Source organism: Acartia tonsa, chromosome 12 (genome assembly GCF_053477335.1).
Source record: "Acartia tonsa isolate MP-2025a chromosome 12, ASM5347733v1, whole genome shotgun sequence".
Lineage (NCBI taxonomy): Eukaryota > Metazoa > Arthropoda > Copepoda > Calanoida > Acartiidae > Acartia > Acartia tonsa.
The window spans coordinates 37978819-37997758 of record NC_137271.1 but is presented as its reverse complement, the minus strand read 5'-3'; the positions used below and the strand labels follow the sequence as shown (position 1 = coordinate 37997758).

Sequence of the window (18940 nt, the reverse complement as noted above, 5' to 3'; positions counted from 1 at the left end):
ATAATATCAGTACAACCCTTACCCAAGCTCCTCTGTGGAGAGCGTCATTCATTACGGTGACTTAATTTGGGACACCTGCCCTACTCGCTGAGGGTGAGGTAATAAAGAGTAGGTCCCTTGAGACAGCGGGTCAAGTACTTGTGCTTGAGCGTGGACCTTGAGCTGGCCCTAGTGCTAGCATACAAAAGTGTCTCGTCCTACTCCATGACTACTTAGGTCCAAACACTAAGAAACTATGGCTACACACACACACACATTAACCTTTTGAAGGTAATTTATATTAATTTAACAATTGTACTATTTTTACCAATCAATATAATTTAATTTAAATAATATACAATTCAGACAAAATAATACTGATATTTTTAAAAGCGAAGCTTTTCTATAATTAGGGTCGGTCCGTCCGTCCGAGACGGATAGCTTTTTTCGTTTCTAGCAGTTTTTCAACAAATTTACTTACATTTTTGCTTCGACTCTTATACATTAATATTCTGATTATTTAGTTCTGACACTATACAAGTGTTCATGTCCGTTTGTCATACCGTTTCAGTGCTTCGCTTTTATTGATGTTGTCATCCTTGTTTTATAAAGGATTACAAATTTCACAAAACTATGTTTTTTTTATCCTATTATATAAAAGTATTTTTGTCTGTCCGTTTACCAATGAACCGATTAAAATACAGTAGAAACTAAAAATTATTTCTAATAAAGGCTGTAAATCCAAATAGCGACTTAACCCCTAGCATCTAGGGGCTCTGTATCCCAAAGAGCCAGGAATCAAAGGCAGAAAAATAGCTTAATTCAACCCAAGACCGACACCTGAATATAAAACCACCCGGTGACATACTCTAAGCTTCTCCTCAATGGAGAGGAGACCTTCATCGAAATTGTACCTAGTTATTGAGATCTTAGGTTTCAGACAAAAAATATTACTACTTTCATACCTAATAGGATTGACGATCATATAACAGGAAATAATACTTAAAGTGCAAAAATAAGCCGTGTTTGTTATTTAGAGAATATTTCCAATTTTGGTTTCATTAGGTATACTATCATTGTTTCTCTTCTGTAGCAAACCCCAAAAATCAACTAATATTTAGCATTATTTGACTCTCAAATTTCTTTTCTTCAAATTATATCCCTTTTGTTGGCAGCTGCTCTACAACTGTCAATGATGTGATGGCGAGGATCTGATGGCAATGTGTGAAATATCCAGGGTGGATAAAGGATTTGGTGTCAGCACTGACGTACAAGGTAAACCTGGGTCTAAAACCTAGAACAAGATTGGTTTTCATGAAAACTGATGCCTTTTTCAACTGAAAAAACGAACGAACAGACAAACTTTTATGGGACATACAAATGACGAGAAAGCATAGATTTTTTTTGAGTTGTTGGAAGAAGTGAAAACTAGATGCCTGTTTTCAAGGGAAAAGGGAATGTGATTCTGAAAAACAACTGTAACGGAAAATTTCCCCCACAACCCCCTTCCCCTTTTTCTACCCCTTTTTACCCACTCCCCTTCAATTACATCAAAAACAGGATAGGAACCGGTTCTCATCCATACGAAAAAACTATGTCTAGCATCGTATTATAATAGTTATTTCTCGCATCGTATTATAAACAGCTTTCTACGAATATAAAAATGTACTATCATAAGATTAAAACCAGTTATTTTATCCCGCGCCTTCGGCACCTCGGGGCTAAAAAACTGGTTTTAATCTTATATTTGTACATTCTATATCCGCGGAAAGCTGTTTATAATACGATGCGAGAAATAACTATTATAAGAGTCAATTTTATAATATAAACCATTTTGCTCTTTGAAACTCTAGTTCTTTAAAGCATCTTATTATAGACAATTTACAAGGATAGTAAAAAAAATCTTCCAGTTAGGTTGCCAAAAAACAAAGTGATTTTTCAGTATGTCTCAGTACCGGTTCCTATCCACCGGTCGAATGAAAATGATTTCTTTTATATAAAAAAAATTGTATAAACCTTTTGTAGATGAGCATTATCATTATCACTAGTAGAATCTGGTATCACAGCTTTTATCTAAATAAAACATTTTCATATTATAAACACATACCTATTTATGTCGGAAAAGAAGTTTTTTGTTTGTTTGTCCGTTAAGGTTTACTAGCCATTGAACAGATTATAATTTTAAAGAACAGACGTTCCAAGGTTGATTTTGGGTATTTCAAATTTAAGTAATGAGATGGTTTTAGGCCTTTTTTTAGGCCCCTTAATCCATCTTGAAGAATTGTCGCTTGTAATAATGCAGTGCTCTCGAAATTAAAGAAACCGAATGTCTGTTAGTTTGTCTGTCTGGGAAAGTCTAACTATAGTGGGGAGATTTTTCTTTTTAAAGCAAGAATTTAATATAAGAGGGGTTACTTCGCTCCCCCCCTTTCCATAAGTGTCCCTTATATGAAAAAACAACAACATTATTTTCCCTCAATTTACCTCGAGTGCACAGATAACCCAGTCCCCTATTTTCTAAATAAATTAAAAATAAGGGTTGTAGTTTTATTTCTTATGCCTATCATAATAATGGGAAAAAAATGGAAAAATACCAAATCAGAAAAAAAGATACAAACCTCTTTTTCTTCTTGTAAATTTTTATGTTGCCGCTTCACATGAGACGAAAGATTATCACTCCTAAATCAAATATTTTTATTTCTCGTATGCATTCGAAACCAATAAGTATCCGATATTAGAACCGATTTTCAAGCATATGAAAAAATTATGTCTAGCATCGTATTCAATCCAGTTTTCTACGTATATAAAAATGTACAATCATAAACCAGTTTTTTTGGCTTCGGCATCTCGGGGCTAAAAAGACTGCTTTAATATTATAATTGTACAACATTTTATATCCGCGGAAAGCTGTTTATAGTACGATGCAAGAAATAACTATTCTTTCTTCAAATAATATCTTAATTTTAAGGCGCAAACGGCTTAATTCAAATTTTTTTCAGTAATAAACAACCCCCAATGATAAAAACAAAAATACCCCTTCTCTAGATTCATAGTTTAAAAGTTGTGATGATTCTATTTTGAACCAATTAAAATTAAATAAAAGTATCCACATTTTTTAGAGCCATCGAATAAGATAATGTTATTATAAAACTTTTGGCACCAGTGTAATTTACAGTCCATTGTCCCCTCCCCCCTCACTTAGTTTAAAACATAAGCATTAACTAACCTTCTACACGTATAGCTGCAATATTCGCACTTGAAGGGTTTATAGTCAGAGTGTAAATACATGTGGTCACGCAGCCGCTTCTTGTCCGCATACTCGTGCCCGCATATCTCGCATTTGTGCGGTTTGGTTTGGCTGTGCGAGCGCTTATGCCGCGCCATCGAACTAGCAGTTGCCGTACTGTATCAGAATTAGAGTTTTTGGCGCCGAAATATAGAAATTAGTAGTTTGCTTCTATCTAAAATACAAAGTAAAACGATGTTTAGTCTGTCCACTTAAAACTTAAGATCTCGGTAACTGTAACTGTAACAAAATAGAGAAAATATACCTACTGGTCTTGTGGTGATTTTAGGCTATTTTCAAAAATGAAGAATGAGCTATCGGTCCATCCATCGGGCAAAAAATATTCATGGACAATGGATTGGACATACACGATGAATTATAGAGTAGATTCCTTATTATAGCAGAAGTAAAAAAAAATCAGTTCCCAAAACTCTTGCCTAAATCCGCAGGTATCACACATAAACGGCCTCTCATTCGTATGCTTAAATCTTCTATGTTTGTCTAGAGCAGCTTTTTCAACTGTAGCATAGGGGCAGTGGTCACAATGGTACCTGAACAAGGATTGGTAAAAAAATAGAATTAAAGACTCATCTATTCCTAACTGATGCGCCCCTAGGGGCTTTGTATTCGAAAGGACAAATAGGTCTATAAAATAACTTAAAATCATGCAAAGACTTAATTCTGAAAAATAGTCTAAATCCACCATCTGACCTAAGTAAAGCTTAACTAAAATAGAGAATCCAATCGGTTCAGTAGTTGGTGACATCTTATGCTTCAAACGAAATACACTTAGTACTTTATATAATAGGGTATTTTTTTTGCACAAACTATCCCCCCTTATTTAATTTTTTTTTAATCTGGGGGGAGGGGGGGGGGGGCGATTGGGGGTTAGAAACACGAATTACCTCATTGCCTCCTTCTCAGTATGCTTTCTTAGCATATGATTCTTTAGCATATGTTCTGTAACACACCGGAACTCACACTTGGTGCACGCAAAATTCTCATCTGCACAAAAAAACACGTTAAAATAATAGTTATTTATCGCATCGTATTACAGACAACATTCCGCGGATATTAAAACGAAAGATTATAGAATTAAAACCAGTTTTTTTCGGCCCCGAAGGCCCGGTCTAACAAGACTTGTATTAATTTTATGATTTTTATTTTAATATTTGTGGAAAATTGTCTGTAATACAAAGCTATATATGATTTTTCAGCATAACTTAGAACCGGTTCTAATCCAACGGATATTTCGAATCCATACTGGAAAATGCGTTTTCCCTCCTCAAGTGCTTTATTGGTGACAGAACCCCTGCCCCCTTATTTCAACTTATTTTAAAAATAAGGTTTTAGTGCTTTACAGCCCCTTTAAAGGAAAGCACCAAATAATCGGGATGGTTCTAGGCTTTTTACATACAAAACAAATCTGGTTTTGATTGGAAAGGTATCATTTAAAAATTCCATTACCTATAAATGTCTAATCAATATTTTTTTTGTCAAAATCATTGAAATTATTTTGTTCAATTTATATTGTATAGTTTCAAAGACAGCCTCAATTATAGGGCACAGCTATGCTACAATGAAATGCTTACCCAACAATCTCCCCTCCAGGTCTTGGCTGTGCTTGGAGGCCATATGCCTGGCCAAGTTACTTTTCTGGGCTGTCTGGAAGTCACATACAGAACATGCCAACCTTAAAATAAAATAAAGATAGTTTACACGGACGGAAGGAAGGACAGAACGACAAACTTTTAGGAGACAATCGTTTTAGATGTCTCAACGGACATACAAATGACGAGACAGCACTAAATTTTTTTAAAGGGAGGGGGCGGAAGTGACACTTTTTGAAACCAAAACTAAAAGTCAAAGGAACTCAACTATGTAAAGAGTTATAGCTCTGAGATTTTGCATGGCAGTTGCTTTACAGAGGTACAATATGGAACTGTAAAGAAACGGCCGCTCCCGCCGAAAAGCGCCGTTTTCCGCCGAAATTTGTTTTGCCTTTTCTCGCCAAATTAGACAATTTTCAATTATCTGGGATAAACTTTTTTTTCATAAAAAATTTTCCTTTTAAAAGTGTCAAGTGCAAATATAAGGAACGGCAGGAAAGTAGATGGCAGCTAATGCAGGAGAAGAGAAGTTTGGTTTTACTAGACTTATGATGCCGTCTAATTGTCTAATTTAGCAAGAAAAGGCTAATAAAATTTCGGCAGAAAACGGCTGTTTTCTGCGGGAGCGACGGTTCCACCACCGTTTCTTCACAGTTCCAAAGTGTACCTCTTTAAATAAACTACCATGCCAAATCTCAGAGCTGTAGTTCTTTATTTAGTTGAGTACCTTTGACTTTAAGTTTGGTTTCAAAAAGTATCACTTCCGCCTCCCCCCTTTGAGTAAGAAGGCATTCAAAGTCCAGTGGAAGCGAAGCCTTTTGAAAATATAACAGGGGTGTATATTCTGCACAAGATTTATTTTTTTCCGGCTACAAAATTTTTTATTTCTCCCCCCCCCCCCCCCCCCTAGTTTTTTCTCACCAAGTAGGGGAGAAAATGAAAAAATATTTAAAGAACTTTATATTTTATTCCTCCTACTACACATTTTTTTTAGTTTTTTTTCACCAAGGAGGGGGGGGGAATTGGAAAAAATGTTTTCAGTTGTCTTAATTATTTCATTTTTTTCCCCTCCAACCACTTATTTTTTATTCCCCCCCCCCCCCTGAGCAGGGGATCCCATGTAGAATATACACCCATTACAAGTGTACAAGGAGAGACATACAAGACATATTACTTCATGATAAAAAAGCTAACATAACAAGGATGACAACATCCATAAAAGCGAAGCACTGAAACGGTAGGACAAACGGACATTAACACTTGTATAGTTTCTGAACTGAAAAATCGGAACATAAATGTATAAATGTCGAATCAAAATTGTAGGTAAAGGGGGGGGGCGAAAGTGACACTTTTTGAAACCAAAACTAAAAGTCAAAGGACCTCAACTAAAAAAAGAGTTACAGGTCTGACATTTTGCATGGCAGTTGCTTTATAGGGGTACAATATGGAACTGTGAAGAAACGGCGGCGCAACCGCCGAAAACCGCCGAAAAAAGGCAACAAAAATTACGGCGGGAAACGGCGGTTTTCGGCGGTTGCGCCGCCGTTTCTTCACAGTTCCATATTGTACCCCTATAAAGCAACTGCCATGCAAAATCTCAGACCTGTAACCCTTTTTTTAGTTGAGTTCCTTTGTTGACTCTTAGTTTTGGTTTCAAAAAGTGTCACTTTCGCCCCCCCCCCTTTGTTGATAAACTGCTTAAAAACAGGATAATGTTTATGGACATACTTACATTTTTGGACTTGATTATAGAGTTGCTTCGCTTATAATATTGTTCTTTGTTGTCCCAGGAATCAATATACCAAAAATCAGATCAAACGGATAATTAAAACACTTGAAAATTTGTTGTTAAAAAAGTAGAAAAATCAACATGTTTAAAATGGACGTAAGGACATTCTGGTAATGATTATAGAGTTGCTACGCTTTCTAAATCGTACCCAACTACTACAGGAATCATCATGCAAAGTTTGAAATCGATAGGACAATTCTAACATGCCTAAATTAACGAATAAAAGCTATCTATCTCGGACGGACGGACGGACGGACGGACGGACGTACGGACGGACCGACCCTAATTATAGAAAAGCTTCGCTTTTAAAAATTAGAATCCTATTTTGACAATTCTAATAATTACTCAACACTTCATTGAGTAAAACTTTTTGAACATGTCATTATAATAGCACCGTGCATAGATTCAGTGATGATTTATCATTAAGTAAGGAGAAATTTCACAAAATCCACATTCCGCATACAGAGAGAAACATCGTACAGACCGTTGTAAGAATGTATTATAGAGTAGCTACGCTATTCAAAACGATTTAAGTTTACCTTTCATCAAAATGTTCTTTCAGGTGAAGTTTTAGGCCATATTTTGTTTTGAAAACCTTCTTACATTTTATACATTTCTTCTGCTTTTCCTGAATAATAATATTGGAACATTTAAAACAAAAATAACAATTTTAATTTAAACTACTCTATCAATTGTATTGTTTTATACAAGGCAGGGATCTTAGGGGATAAGACAATGGAGAATGAATATTGTACATCCCCAAAGATAGCCTCGGATAGCCTCTGAGGACGGGATACACCACGAGATTTTATTTTAATGCATGTCTTAACCAAATCTTGCTAAATTATAAACGCCATTCAGACAACCAACCCTTTGTTTGCACAACCTTTGTCCCTAATATAACTATTTCGCGCACATTACAAAACAGGTGTAGGAACCATTTTTAACGTCTTTAGTTATGACTCGGTGTTGGGCCAAGATTCGAACCTATCGCCTTTCCCTACACCCCTAAGTAGAAAATAAACTTTTGGTTGACAAGTTTAGACACTACCAAGTATGAACCGACCAATCAAGATTTAACAAAAGTACCCAAAGTTTTTAATGCATGGAATAAGAGAACGCTTTCTTTACAGTCAATTGTCAATCAATCAATGAAATATTATACTAACCTCAGGTGGAATATGATCCCCGATATGCTTGATATAGCCAGGTTTACTGGGAGTCTCGAAATTACATTCCTCACACCTAGATCAATGGATATACAATAAGTGGGTATTATGACATACAGGGGTAAAATTGTCGTCAATTTAGGTTGGTAACATGGACATCATTTAATTGACAGTTCGATCATCAAGTAGGAGCGGAGAGGATGGGTTAAATGGGTAAATTGTCATTTTAGCCAGCTACAAGTTTCACTTTATTAGAGTACTTGATAATCAGGTGTAGGATCTAAGTTATAATAAATCCATTGTTAGATCATTAACAGGTCAATTTTTCGCTGACCATTTTATGTAAATCTTTTGTATTCGGAATTTATGTCCATAAACAACCAAGGTACTTGGAACCTGATTGATATCTCAATGTGAGGTTTATACACAAAAGGGTAACACTTGCCATGGAAATAAAACCTGTTATTGTAGACAGCAAACCCTTTGATTGAGAACTTTGCATGGAAGTCCTATTTGTGCATAATATTGAGTTTCGCCATTTGGGGCCAAGGCATTCCCTCAATTATTACATTAATTTCGGAAATAAGTACAGTGTTTGACGTTTTTTGGTTTAAACCAGTTTGGGCCGAGATTCGAACCAACGACGAGTGGACTCGCTACGTAGTAGACATACGAAGTCAAACTAAGCTTTATAGAACACACTTTGTGTGCAATGAATGGATGGAACCAAAAAATTTACCTAAAAACTTCACCAATACCATGCACTTTGTAGAGATGTACTTTAAGGCTTTCTTTTCCATCACATTTCTCCGGACAAACCTTAACACAAAATATAATTAAGAAAATGTTTATTTCTCGTATCGTATTATAAACGGCTTTCCGCGGATATAGAATGTACAATTATAAGATTAAAACTAGTTTTTTTAGCCCCGAGGTGCCGGAGGCACCGGCTAAAAAACTGGTTTTAATCTTATGATTGTACATTTCTATATTCGTAGAAAACTGGATATAATACGATGCTAGACATAGTTTTTTCGTATGGATGAGAACCGGTTCCTATCCACCGGATTCGAATGAATACGAGAAAAAGTTTTAACCAAACCGTAGATTTATAGCTCTATTTCATTTCTATTTTAAGCAAACAAGCCAATTGTTCATCTTATCCTATGTTAATCGTCCCTATTAAAGCGGCATGGGGTAGGAAGAGTGTCTACATCCCCCTTAAAATTAAAATTAGCCTTCCTCTTTTTCACTTCCTAATAATTTCACCCCCCCCCCCCCCTCATTCCCGATAAATCTCTGAGCAAGCACGCCACTGTACTAATGAATTCAGGAGTAAGGTATAACCAACCAAGTGAAATAAAACTAAAATAATATTTTGAGGGCAGATGGAAAAGTCGTCAATTTAACTATGTGTTGCCCCCACAGCTGAAAATACGTAAAGGTTTCGTGATTTTATCCCGAATTAATAATTCCGAATAAGATATAATGAATGAAACATATATGTATTTACCTGACAATATATATGCTCAGTTTTATTTATAATCTTGATATGTTGAGTAAGATTATGCTGGTACAGCTCATGTGAGTCATAGAAGCTCTTTCCACACTAAATAAATATGCTCAGTTTTATTTATAATCTTGATATGTTGAGTTAGATTATGCTGGTACAGTTCATGCGAGTCATTGAAGCTCTGACCACACTAAATAAATATGCCCAGTTTTATTTATAATTTTGATATGTTGAGTAAGTAATAATGTATCGATTGTTATTAAATGCTAATTTTAATACCTGCTCGCAGCCCAGTTCTGAATTAAGCTTTGTGACAGTCTTAATATGCACACCTCCACCCACTGTTGCACCTCCAACCAAACCTGAGGACACCCCTGCCACTCCTAGTCATGGATACACGGATAAGAAAATAAATTTATGAAATATGTCACCAAGGACAAATGGATGTAAAATACAAATGTTGGGAAAGATAAACTTTTTCGCCTATTAAAATAAACTGTTAAATTGATTTTACATCTTAGCTCTTTAAAGTTTGATAAGCATTCTTATTTTCCTTTATTGAGCTTATTTCTTTCAATAAAAACTTAATAACCCGGGTCAAAATCCTAAACCTTTTGTTTGCTTGTCAGTGATGCTCTCTTGTTAAGATAACCAAGAACAATCAACTGACTATTAAATGCATTGAGAAAGTCAAACTAACAATAAATGGATAATAATATTATTATTAAGTCATGAAGCTTTTACAAAGACTCACAAAGCCAATCTGCAAATAATAGACTTACAAAACCTACATAATAATTTTTGTTATTGTTCTATTTGGTTTTTAAACTGATATATTTGTCGTAACAAATCTCTTTTAACAATTTTCTTATCCACGTATCCTTGCCTCCTACAACCGTAACAGAGTGGTGATGCGAAGCCCCCGCAGGGTTATGTACAGCCAGCGGCGGGACCCCGCTAGACGGGGACAACGGGTCCCTATCACAAGTGCCGGAAGCGCCGCTCGAGTTTTGGTAGGAATTTGATGTCGTGGGTTCGAGTCCTGAGTGTGTGTCTGCAGTCGGGTTATGAGGGCTGCTGTCGTCCTCTTGGATTAAAAGACCTAAAAATAATTTTTGTGTCTTCCAACAAGATCTCAAGGACATTTTAATTTATATTGGTACTGGAAAGGCGTAAAAGAAAAATGGCCTTCTCCTAAACAACTAAATAAATCACTAATAAAGAAGTGGGAGGTATTACAATTACTATTTATTACTATAGAGCAGGGTAGGTTAGGTTATATTGGATTAGGCCACCACAATTTAAGGACCAGCAGGGTTAGGACCACCCGGAAAGCATTGGCATTTGAAGATAAAACTACCTCGCACATTATTTTCAAATTTTATCTATTAAAAAAACCACTACCACATTTAGTTGGGTAACCACTTATTTTTTGGAAATTCATCACTCTGCCCGGACCCCACGGCTAAAAAAAGAAGGGTTAAGGGGGGAGTTCGACCAACCTTCCTAAAAAAAAGAATGTTACCATGAATATCCTGTCCTAGATTATCCTCTCCACCTTCATGATCTGGTCCTCCATGGTGGTGATGTGTCAGATCTTTGTATTCCTGCCATCCATTCAAATAATCAATAATGGATATATAATTACTTGGATCTTACACCAGATTTTCCTGTTCTCTCTTAAATTGAAACACGCAGCTGGCTAATATAACGATTTCCCCCTTCTATTCTCTTCACCCTTCTCCTCACCTCATAAAGAATGAACGAGCTGACCAATAAATGACTGGGAAAAAAGCAAAATAAATTGAAAACAATTTTCCCCCTGTAATAATATCCATATTATTATATATTCTTTCAAATAACCAGAATATTGACGCTGATTACCTGGATTCTTGAGGAAGGCGCTTTCTTACAAAGTACCTTGTTGAGCATTGAATCTCCATCCCCTTAATTTTAAATGAATCAAAAACAAGGGAGGAAGGGATTAGTTATTGTTTGTTTGCTGGGTTAGGTTATATTGGGCACCTCAGGTAAAATAACCTCCCTATCTTTTTTTTCAATTTATATCAAACATATGGAAGGGGAGTGGGGACTCGGGAGGGTATTGGTGATCAACCGGTAAAAAAGCACCATTTTATAATAATATAACAATAAAAATTTAATTTTTCATTATTTGTTCCTGAGATTGGATCATGAGATCTTTTCTAACTTCTAGATCACCACGACCTCGACTGATACTCCCACGTTTCTTAGACTAAAATAGGTAAATTAACAGTTTTATGACAATTCAGTGGATTTGTCGTTTTCATTGTCTTATTTTTTTAACTCATGCATCGATTTATTCACCCCTATATTACATGAAATGACGCGCGGGGCGCTCAGATTTTTATTAAGGGTTGTGTGGTCTTTTACCTTGAAAACCCCCTTGTCTGTATATGGGGAGGGGGTGGGGAAGGTTAACAACTCTTGTTAAGGTGGGTGTAGAGAGGGGGTGGAAACCAAAGTGGGGTTTATCTACTCATTAATTTTGTGTAAGTAACCCCATTTATCTTGGCTTCCCAATTATTATACGTTTTTTTTACATATTTTTAAAAATTCTTTTAAAAAGACGGTGAAAAAAGTTAGGTATTCCTATCATTAATTTTATATCCTTACCTTATTTGAATCAACACTTTTAGATTTTCTCTTTCTTTTATTTTGGAATGGACCAATAGGAACTCCGGATCTAATTGCTTTGTTTTGTAGAGCCAATGGTATTCCAGATCTTATTGCCAACATGTCTCTGCTTTCAGAGAGAGAATCTAAACAGAGATAATTTTCATCATATCTTATGCATTTTTTAAAAGCGAAGCTTTTCTATAATTAGGGTCGGTCCGTCCGTACGTCCGTCCGTCCGTCCATAACGGATAGCTCTTTTCGTTAATTTAGGCATGTTAGAATTGTCCTATCGATTTCAAATTTTGATTCCTGTAACAGTTAGGTACGATTTAGAAAGCGTAGCAACTCTATAATCATTACCAAAATGTCCGTACGTCCAATTTAAACATGTTGTTTTTTTTACTTTTTTAACAACAAATTTTTATGTGATCTAATAATCCGATTGATCTGATTTTTTGTATACTGATTCCTGGGACAACAAAGTATAATGTTATAAGCGAAGCAACTCTATAATCAAGTCCTAAATATGTAAGTATGTCCATAAACATTATTCTGTATAAAGCAGTTTTTCAACAAATTCACTTACAATTTTGCTTCGACTCTTATACTTATATATTCTGATTATTCAGTTCTGACACTATATAAGTGTTCATGTCCGTTTGTCCTACCGTTTCAGTGCTTCGCTTTTATGGATGTTGTCATCCTTGTTTAATGAAAAATGATTAACGTTTTCTTTCGTGTACTCTGTATTTACATAAAAACCACAGAGAACGCATAGAAACTATTTTTTTATACTTGAAAAATGGCCAAGATACGCAAAGTTTCATCTTGACAGGGCCTTCCACTACTTTGGAAGATATGAGAACTGTATGCCTTTTTTTGTCATAAATGTATAAGTAAAAATAAACATAAATGATAGACCATCATAAGAAAAGAAGTATTTAAGTTGTTTTATTCAATTGTCACAACTCCCTAAATCCTCGATTTTACCTGAATTAGATTTTGGCCAGGGTGACTCTCCAGAGCTCCAGGTAATGTCAGGTTCCACACTGTCCAGCGGTTCTGTATCAACACCTAAAATTTTAAATTATCATATCATATTAAAAAAAACTAGGTAAAAATTTCAGACAATTCTCTTTAGAGACAAAGACAGAATATTTATCTTTTTAAAGTTGCATTATAATTTTTTCAATTCTCATGGAATATTCCAGTATTGTTGGAAGAAACTTACTTGAATTTGAAGAACTATTGGGTTCGATGCCCTCTCTGCTTGAACCAGCCCCAATGTTGGCCCCACCACCTGACCCCTCCCCTTGTCCCCCAACAATACTGCCCATTTCTCCCTCCCCCTGACCATCAATGCTCCCTGCTCCTCCGCCCACATTTCCTGAATTATTACCCCCTCCACTGCCGCCCCCGATTTGGGCGTGGGCAGGAGAGGTTTCCGGGTGGGTCCAGCTAACCGTTGGAGGCGGGGTTACAACAACAACAGCTGCCCCTTCACCCCCTCGGGATGTCCCTAGAATAATGTCTATTCAAATATGCTGAAATAAAATTTATTTCAAGAAAAATTTTGGGTCAATTTGTTGCACATGCACATAAGTATAGGTCAACTAAGAGATCAAAACAGACCAAATACATTTTTAGCTGTTTTGTATAAACATTCCTGTAGTCCATGTGGGCAGAGTGTTGGCGCGGCACGTTGTCATCACAGATGTTGAGGTCACGTGACCAGCCTCCCATTTCGCAGGCTCCTGCAGCACAGAGCACCACGTGGGGTTGGTTATAGGAATGTTCCACGGCAGGATTCCGGTTCTAACATAAAGATTATGTAGGTATTTTATCTAGTAGAAATGTTATCAAATATTAGTTAGTTGTGTTGTGTATTTCTATTAGCTAATGGTATTCTATAACTAGGGTATAGACGTCTGTCCATCCGAGACCGTTCAAAAAATTAGGTTTTCTTGATTTTTCTACTGTAGATTTCCCAAACTATGGGGCATTTTTGAACATTTTAAAACATTGGCAGCCAAACTGCTCCTTGTTTTCATAAAAATCAATTCAGAATAAACAAACATAATCAATAATCATTCTTGTAAAATACCATTTGACCAACTGAAATATTCTGCGATTTTTAAACGCTTGACAAAAGCTTGGACTTGATTAAAACTTTACCTTTGAACATTGCTGATGTCCTCAGAATGGTCTCTAATGTTCCAAGCAGCTATACTGTTGTTGGATTTAGCCCCGCTAGATGGCGGAGGATTGGCTGGTAACTGCCAAACAGCCCCTTAATTATTGTCATTATTTTAAAGTAACAGGATGTCTATCTGTCTGTTTGTAGAGAAGGATCTCCCTAATTTCTAGACCAATACTCTACTTTATAGTGAAGTTTCTCAGGTGAAGGTCCAGGTATGGTTTTTAACTATTATAGTGTGACTACACCATTCCAAAATATATTGGAACCCAAAGTTTAATACCTTCTAACAACTTTATCTTTTTCGTTGGCTTAAAAAATTTAGGTAATTTTTTTTATAATTATCAAATTCTTATCCATTGTCATATCCTTTAAAAACCTTGAAATTATAAGGCCTTCAGTCAGGCGAGAATGTTCTCTATCTTAATTATTTAAATTCAAGTGTCTGTCTATCTATAAAATCTATTTCCCTGTTGGTTGTTGGCCAGGCATATAGTGTCTATCTATCTATCTATCTACCTGAGGGAGGCACAGTATCTACAGATTCCACAGGGTGTGTCCAATTATTTTCTCTGTTGGTTGTTGGCCAGGCATCCTCTGCACTCCAGTTGGCCAGTGGAGTACTAATTCCTAAATAATTAAATTTTGTTAACTCTAAGATAGGTAGGTAACAAAGAAGTTAAAAATTTTGGCCAGCTCAAAATCAAAGACGTCCAAGGGGGGAGAGGGAGTTAAGGGTGTTACCCCCCCCCCCTCAAACCTTTCTTTACCACATCCCTCTCAAAAAAAAAAAAAAAATTTAACCACCTTGTTCAGGATAGGATAAAAAACATTTTATATGATTAATATTTGAGCTAGTTTAGGTATGGTAAAAATAAACAGAATTTCTTTTTTCACCATGGTTGTATTTCATCCTAAGCATGATTCAAGAAGGGAGGAGACAGTGAGCTGTTTATTACACTAGTACCCAAGGTTTTACAATATTTTTTTCTTACTCGTTGGCTTAATTATTTTGGGGACTTTTAATGCATTTTGATTGGATGGTTCAAGTTTATGTGTTTTAATGATTTAACCACTAATTGTAAGCTATAGAATAGGTAATTTGTGTATCATCATGTGAGATGTACATCAATTTATCAGCTATTGTCTTATCCCTTTAGATTCCTGAGCATGATTACACTAGTCACCGCAACAAAAACAAATTCTAAATCACCTGTATTATTGACAGAGTTGTCTTGTTCCTCGTCTGATTCAGATTCAGAATCATTGTCAGCAGCTATGGCGTTGGTTTCCTCAGTTTCTGTGGCCGCTACAGACGCTTCGGCTGACACAGCAGCTGCCACGGTCATCAGCCGCATGGATGTTCTGCAATATTTTTAGGTTTCTTGAATTTTGAGTTGCACAGCAAAATAAAATCTGTTTTTCGAGGTATTGAGGGTATATTTAGCTGTTGGTGTCCAAAGTTTTAAAACCACGTAAATTCCAGGGATCTTCAGGGATAAGATAATGGATGATTTTGATATATATCCCAAATTAATGTTATTTTTAAAAAGTAGGTTTAATTTGTAACCAACCAATCAATATTCAATAAATGAAGCCAACGTTTTAGAGCCAATGAATAAGATAATATGGTTATCAAACTTGTGTTAACAATGTTATTTACAGTCCAATGTCCCCTCTTGTCCTCTGTTTTTTCGATTGAAAATATTGACGTAAAGAGCATACTATAAAATCTTACCTAACGGCCCCAGAGGGACCTGAGGCCGCTGGAGAAGCATGACTTGGATGTGAGTGGGACACTTGGGCTGATAGAGCTACTTGAGACACCTAAACAAAATACAATTCAAGACTTTTTTTTAACAGATCTAACTTTACAATGCTGTTTATAATCGATGCTTTATTACTTGGATGTTCAATATTTATATGTACTCTGATGAAGTGATGCTCGCAGCTGGCTAAAACAATGATACCCCCTTATCAACCTTCTTTACCCAATTCCCTCCTCACCTACTGGATGACTGAACTGGCCAATAAATGAGGACCATATTTACACCTAAATTGACAAATTTTCCCCTGACAATATATCTATGTTTATTGTATATCCTATCCATTCTGTTTATATAGATAGTAGCATGACTACTCAATGACTGCCTTAATCAACCGTCCCTTTTTAACCAAAAGATCATTAAGAAAATTTTTAAAAAAGTTTACTGTGAAAATGAAATAGGTAGAGAAAAACCAAAAAAAATAACAAAGAATTTCGAATTACATGCAGAGAATTGGACAAACATTATTTATAGATCAGCTTTGCAACTACGAGATAACTGGGCATTATTGAGTTATGGCGTTTCATGATTATTTGTATGCCTTATTATGTCGGTTGGAATATTGTGCGAACATAATATATACATTCAGCCGTTAGACCACTAGCAGCATTTGAAGTTTATAGATTTTAAGAAATAATCGATCCCAGGAACATTTTACTGTGATACAAAATGAAGAATAAAATTGACCTGTGAAGGAATATGTCCAGAATGTGAATGTGCCCCTGACCTCCGCCTGTTCTTATTACTTTCCTTCAGGTTTAAACTTCTCAAGCTGGGAGTCTGAATGTTTTCACTCTGATGTAAACCTAAACAAGAGTTTTTCAGCATGTCTATGACACTCTAGATCATTAACTAACGATAACAAAAAGGGGAATATCTCCTTTTCAGTCCATGGAAGTCCTAACTGTGGTAATGAGTTTCCACTGTTTTTGGGACAAGGAAATCACCCTTCTCTAACTATTAATGTCAAGTTCGTGACAAAGCAGCAGTAGGAACAATCTTTAACGTCTTTAATTATGACGCGGTGTTAATTCGAGATTCGAACCTATGGTGTTTGAATTCGTCCAAAACTGGTTCAAACTTGGATATATCTTTGTTTGGTTAAGTTCCTTTGTGTTTTAGTTTTGGTTTTAATAAGTGTCCCATCCGCCTCAACAGTAATAAATTCGTACGATAAAGCTAGCTTCGAGAAATCGTCAAATAATTTCGCCGCTTGTTTCTTTGAATAAGTAATATGTAAATAAACATAAACAAAATCTTCCTTCTGATAGAAATTCTGACTAGCCATCTAGGGTTATTAAATAAATCTATGTATTTATAAAGGTTTACCTTGGTTGATAACTCTGAGCTTGCCCTGGGATGAAATACTTTTGCCAGGACTTGGAGTCACCTTGCCTTGTCCAGCAGCTGCCACTCCAGGTACAGATACAACACTGTACTCTGGTCCTCCAGTACTTGTACTTCCTAAACAATATGATAGATAGATAGTTAGGTACAACAGATACAACACTGTACTCTGGTCCTCCTGTACTTGTACTTCCTAAACATATGATAGATAGATAATTAGGTATACTCAGGTACAGATACAACACTGTACTCTGGTCCTCCTGTACTTGTACTTTCTAAACAATATGATAGAAAGATAGTTAGGCACAACCAGGTACAGATACAACACTTACTCAGGACCTAATGTACTTGTACTTCCTAAACAATGATATATTAATTATTAATAGCATTTGACAAAAAAATCACTACCTAGTCTAGTTTATATTACTAGTATTTTTTATATTACACCTACCCTACAATTACACTGACCTGTTGTTCCAAACTGCTTGAACTCTAGACTGGAATTAGGTCTGGATTGTTGGAGGCGCGGGGAAGCGGCTGGAGATACTAAGGTTGCACTACTGCTTGCACTAGAATTGTCAGGTGGATTTTACCAGAATATCAATATTACATATTAGTTTTTTTTTAAATTGTGAAGAGTTTCTCTAATTAGGGTATGTCAGTATGACAGCTTTTATCGATAATTTAGGCATGTTAGAATTGTTCTTTTGACTTTAAACTTTGCATGATGCTTCCTTTAACAGTTAGGTATGATTTTATCATTGGGCTTTTCCCCAAGGAGATTGGGAGATCATTAACCAGAACCTTAAAAAGAAAAACCTGTTTTTTTTCTGTCTGTCTAATCCAATTTTATGTTAGAAAATTGTATGTTTAATATTCCTGTAAATTAAGATTTAAGAATTTGTGTAATTTAGACTTAAACAAGAAGTTTGATAGTTAACAAGTTTAAGACAAGTTAACCCAACAAAATTATATATTTACATACATACAAACTAAAACTTTCTGAGATATTAGGTGATAAGACAAACTATAAATTGATTTACATCTCAAATGATGAAAAACAAAATTAATCCCCTTGAAGATTAAAAAGTTTGGAACTAACCAATCAAAATTCAGTAAACGTTCCCTAAGTTTTTGAGCCTAATATCGTAGTTATAAGTTTGGATACCAGCGTAATTTTCAGTAAAATGTCCCCTCCCTCCCCATTATCAAGATACCTGCGATTAATGGTTTAATAGTTAGAAAAACTATTATACGAAAACAATTTACGAAAAAAAAATCCACTGTATTTATGCCAGTTATAGAAACGGCGACGTCCGATTATAATTTTGGTAAAAACTCCTGCCTTGTAGTAATAATACTGGAATTCTGTTCTGGCGAGTCTGATTTGCTTTGGTGCACAGCGGCCGCCAAGGAACTAGCGCTGGTCTTAATAAGATGGGAGGCCGGTCCTGCACTGCTTGATACAGTACTTGTCTGGTTAGTTAGAAAATATCTTTATGTGTTATTTATGGGAGAAGATAATGGACGATAAATTGATGTACATCCTTCTTTAGATTAAAACTA

At 35.7% G+C, this 18940-nt stretch overlaps 1 protein-coding gene across 1 annotated transcript; it reads right to left on the bottom strand.

Moving 5' to 3' along the window:
• Window positions 1–255: 255 nt before the first annotated feature.
• LOC145333331 (uncharacterized) lies at window positions 256–18920 on the bottom strand. The gene is made up of 28 exons (XM_080178452.1): window positions 18904–18920; window positions 18720–18869; window positions 17843–17943; window positions 17357–17491; window positions 16715–16833; window positions 15940–16028; window positions 15415–15566; window positions 14721–14831; window positions 14180–14294; window positions 13669–13819; window positions 13236–13521; window positions 12995–13078; window positions 12002–12147; window positions 11529–11600; window positions 10872–10956; window positions 10233–10448; window positions 9626–9729; window positions 9347–9442; window positions 8573–8652; window positions 7834–7909; window positions 7204–7292; window positions 4858–4958; window positions 4171–4270; window positions 3703–3816; window positions 3206–3382; window positions 2598–2658; window positions 1996–2052; window positions 256–1273 (listed from the first exon to the last, which is right to left on the bottom strand). Exons 1-28 carry the CDS (start codon window positions 18918–18920, stop codon window positions 1169–1171), a joined length of 3189 nt encoding a protein of 1062 aa, XP_080034578.1. The 3' UTR covers window positions 256–1168.
• Between the last annotated feature and the right edge of the window lie 20 nt (window positions 18921–18940).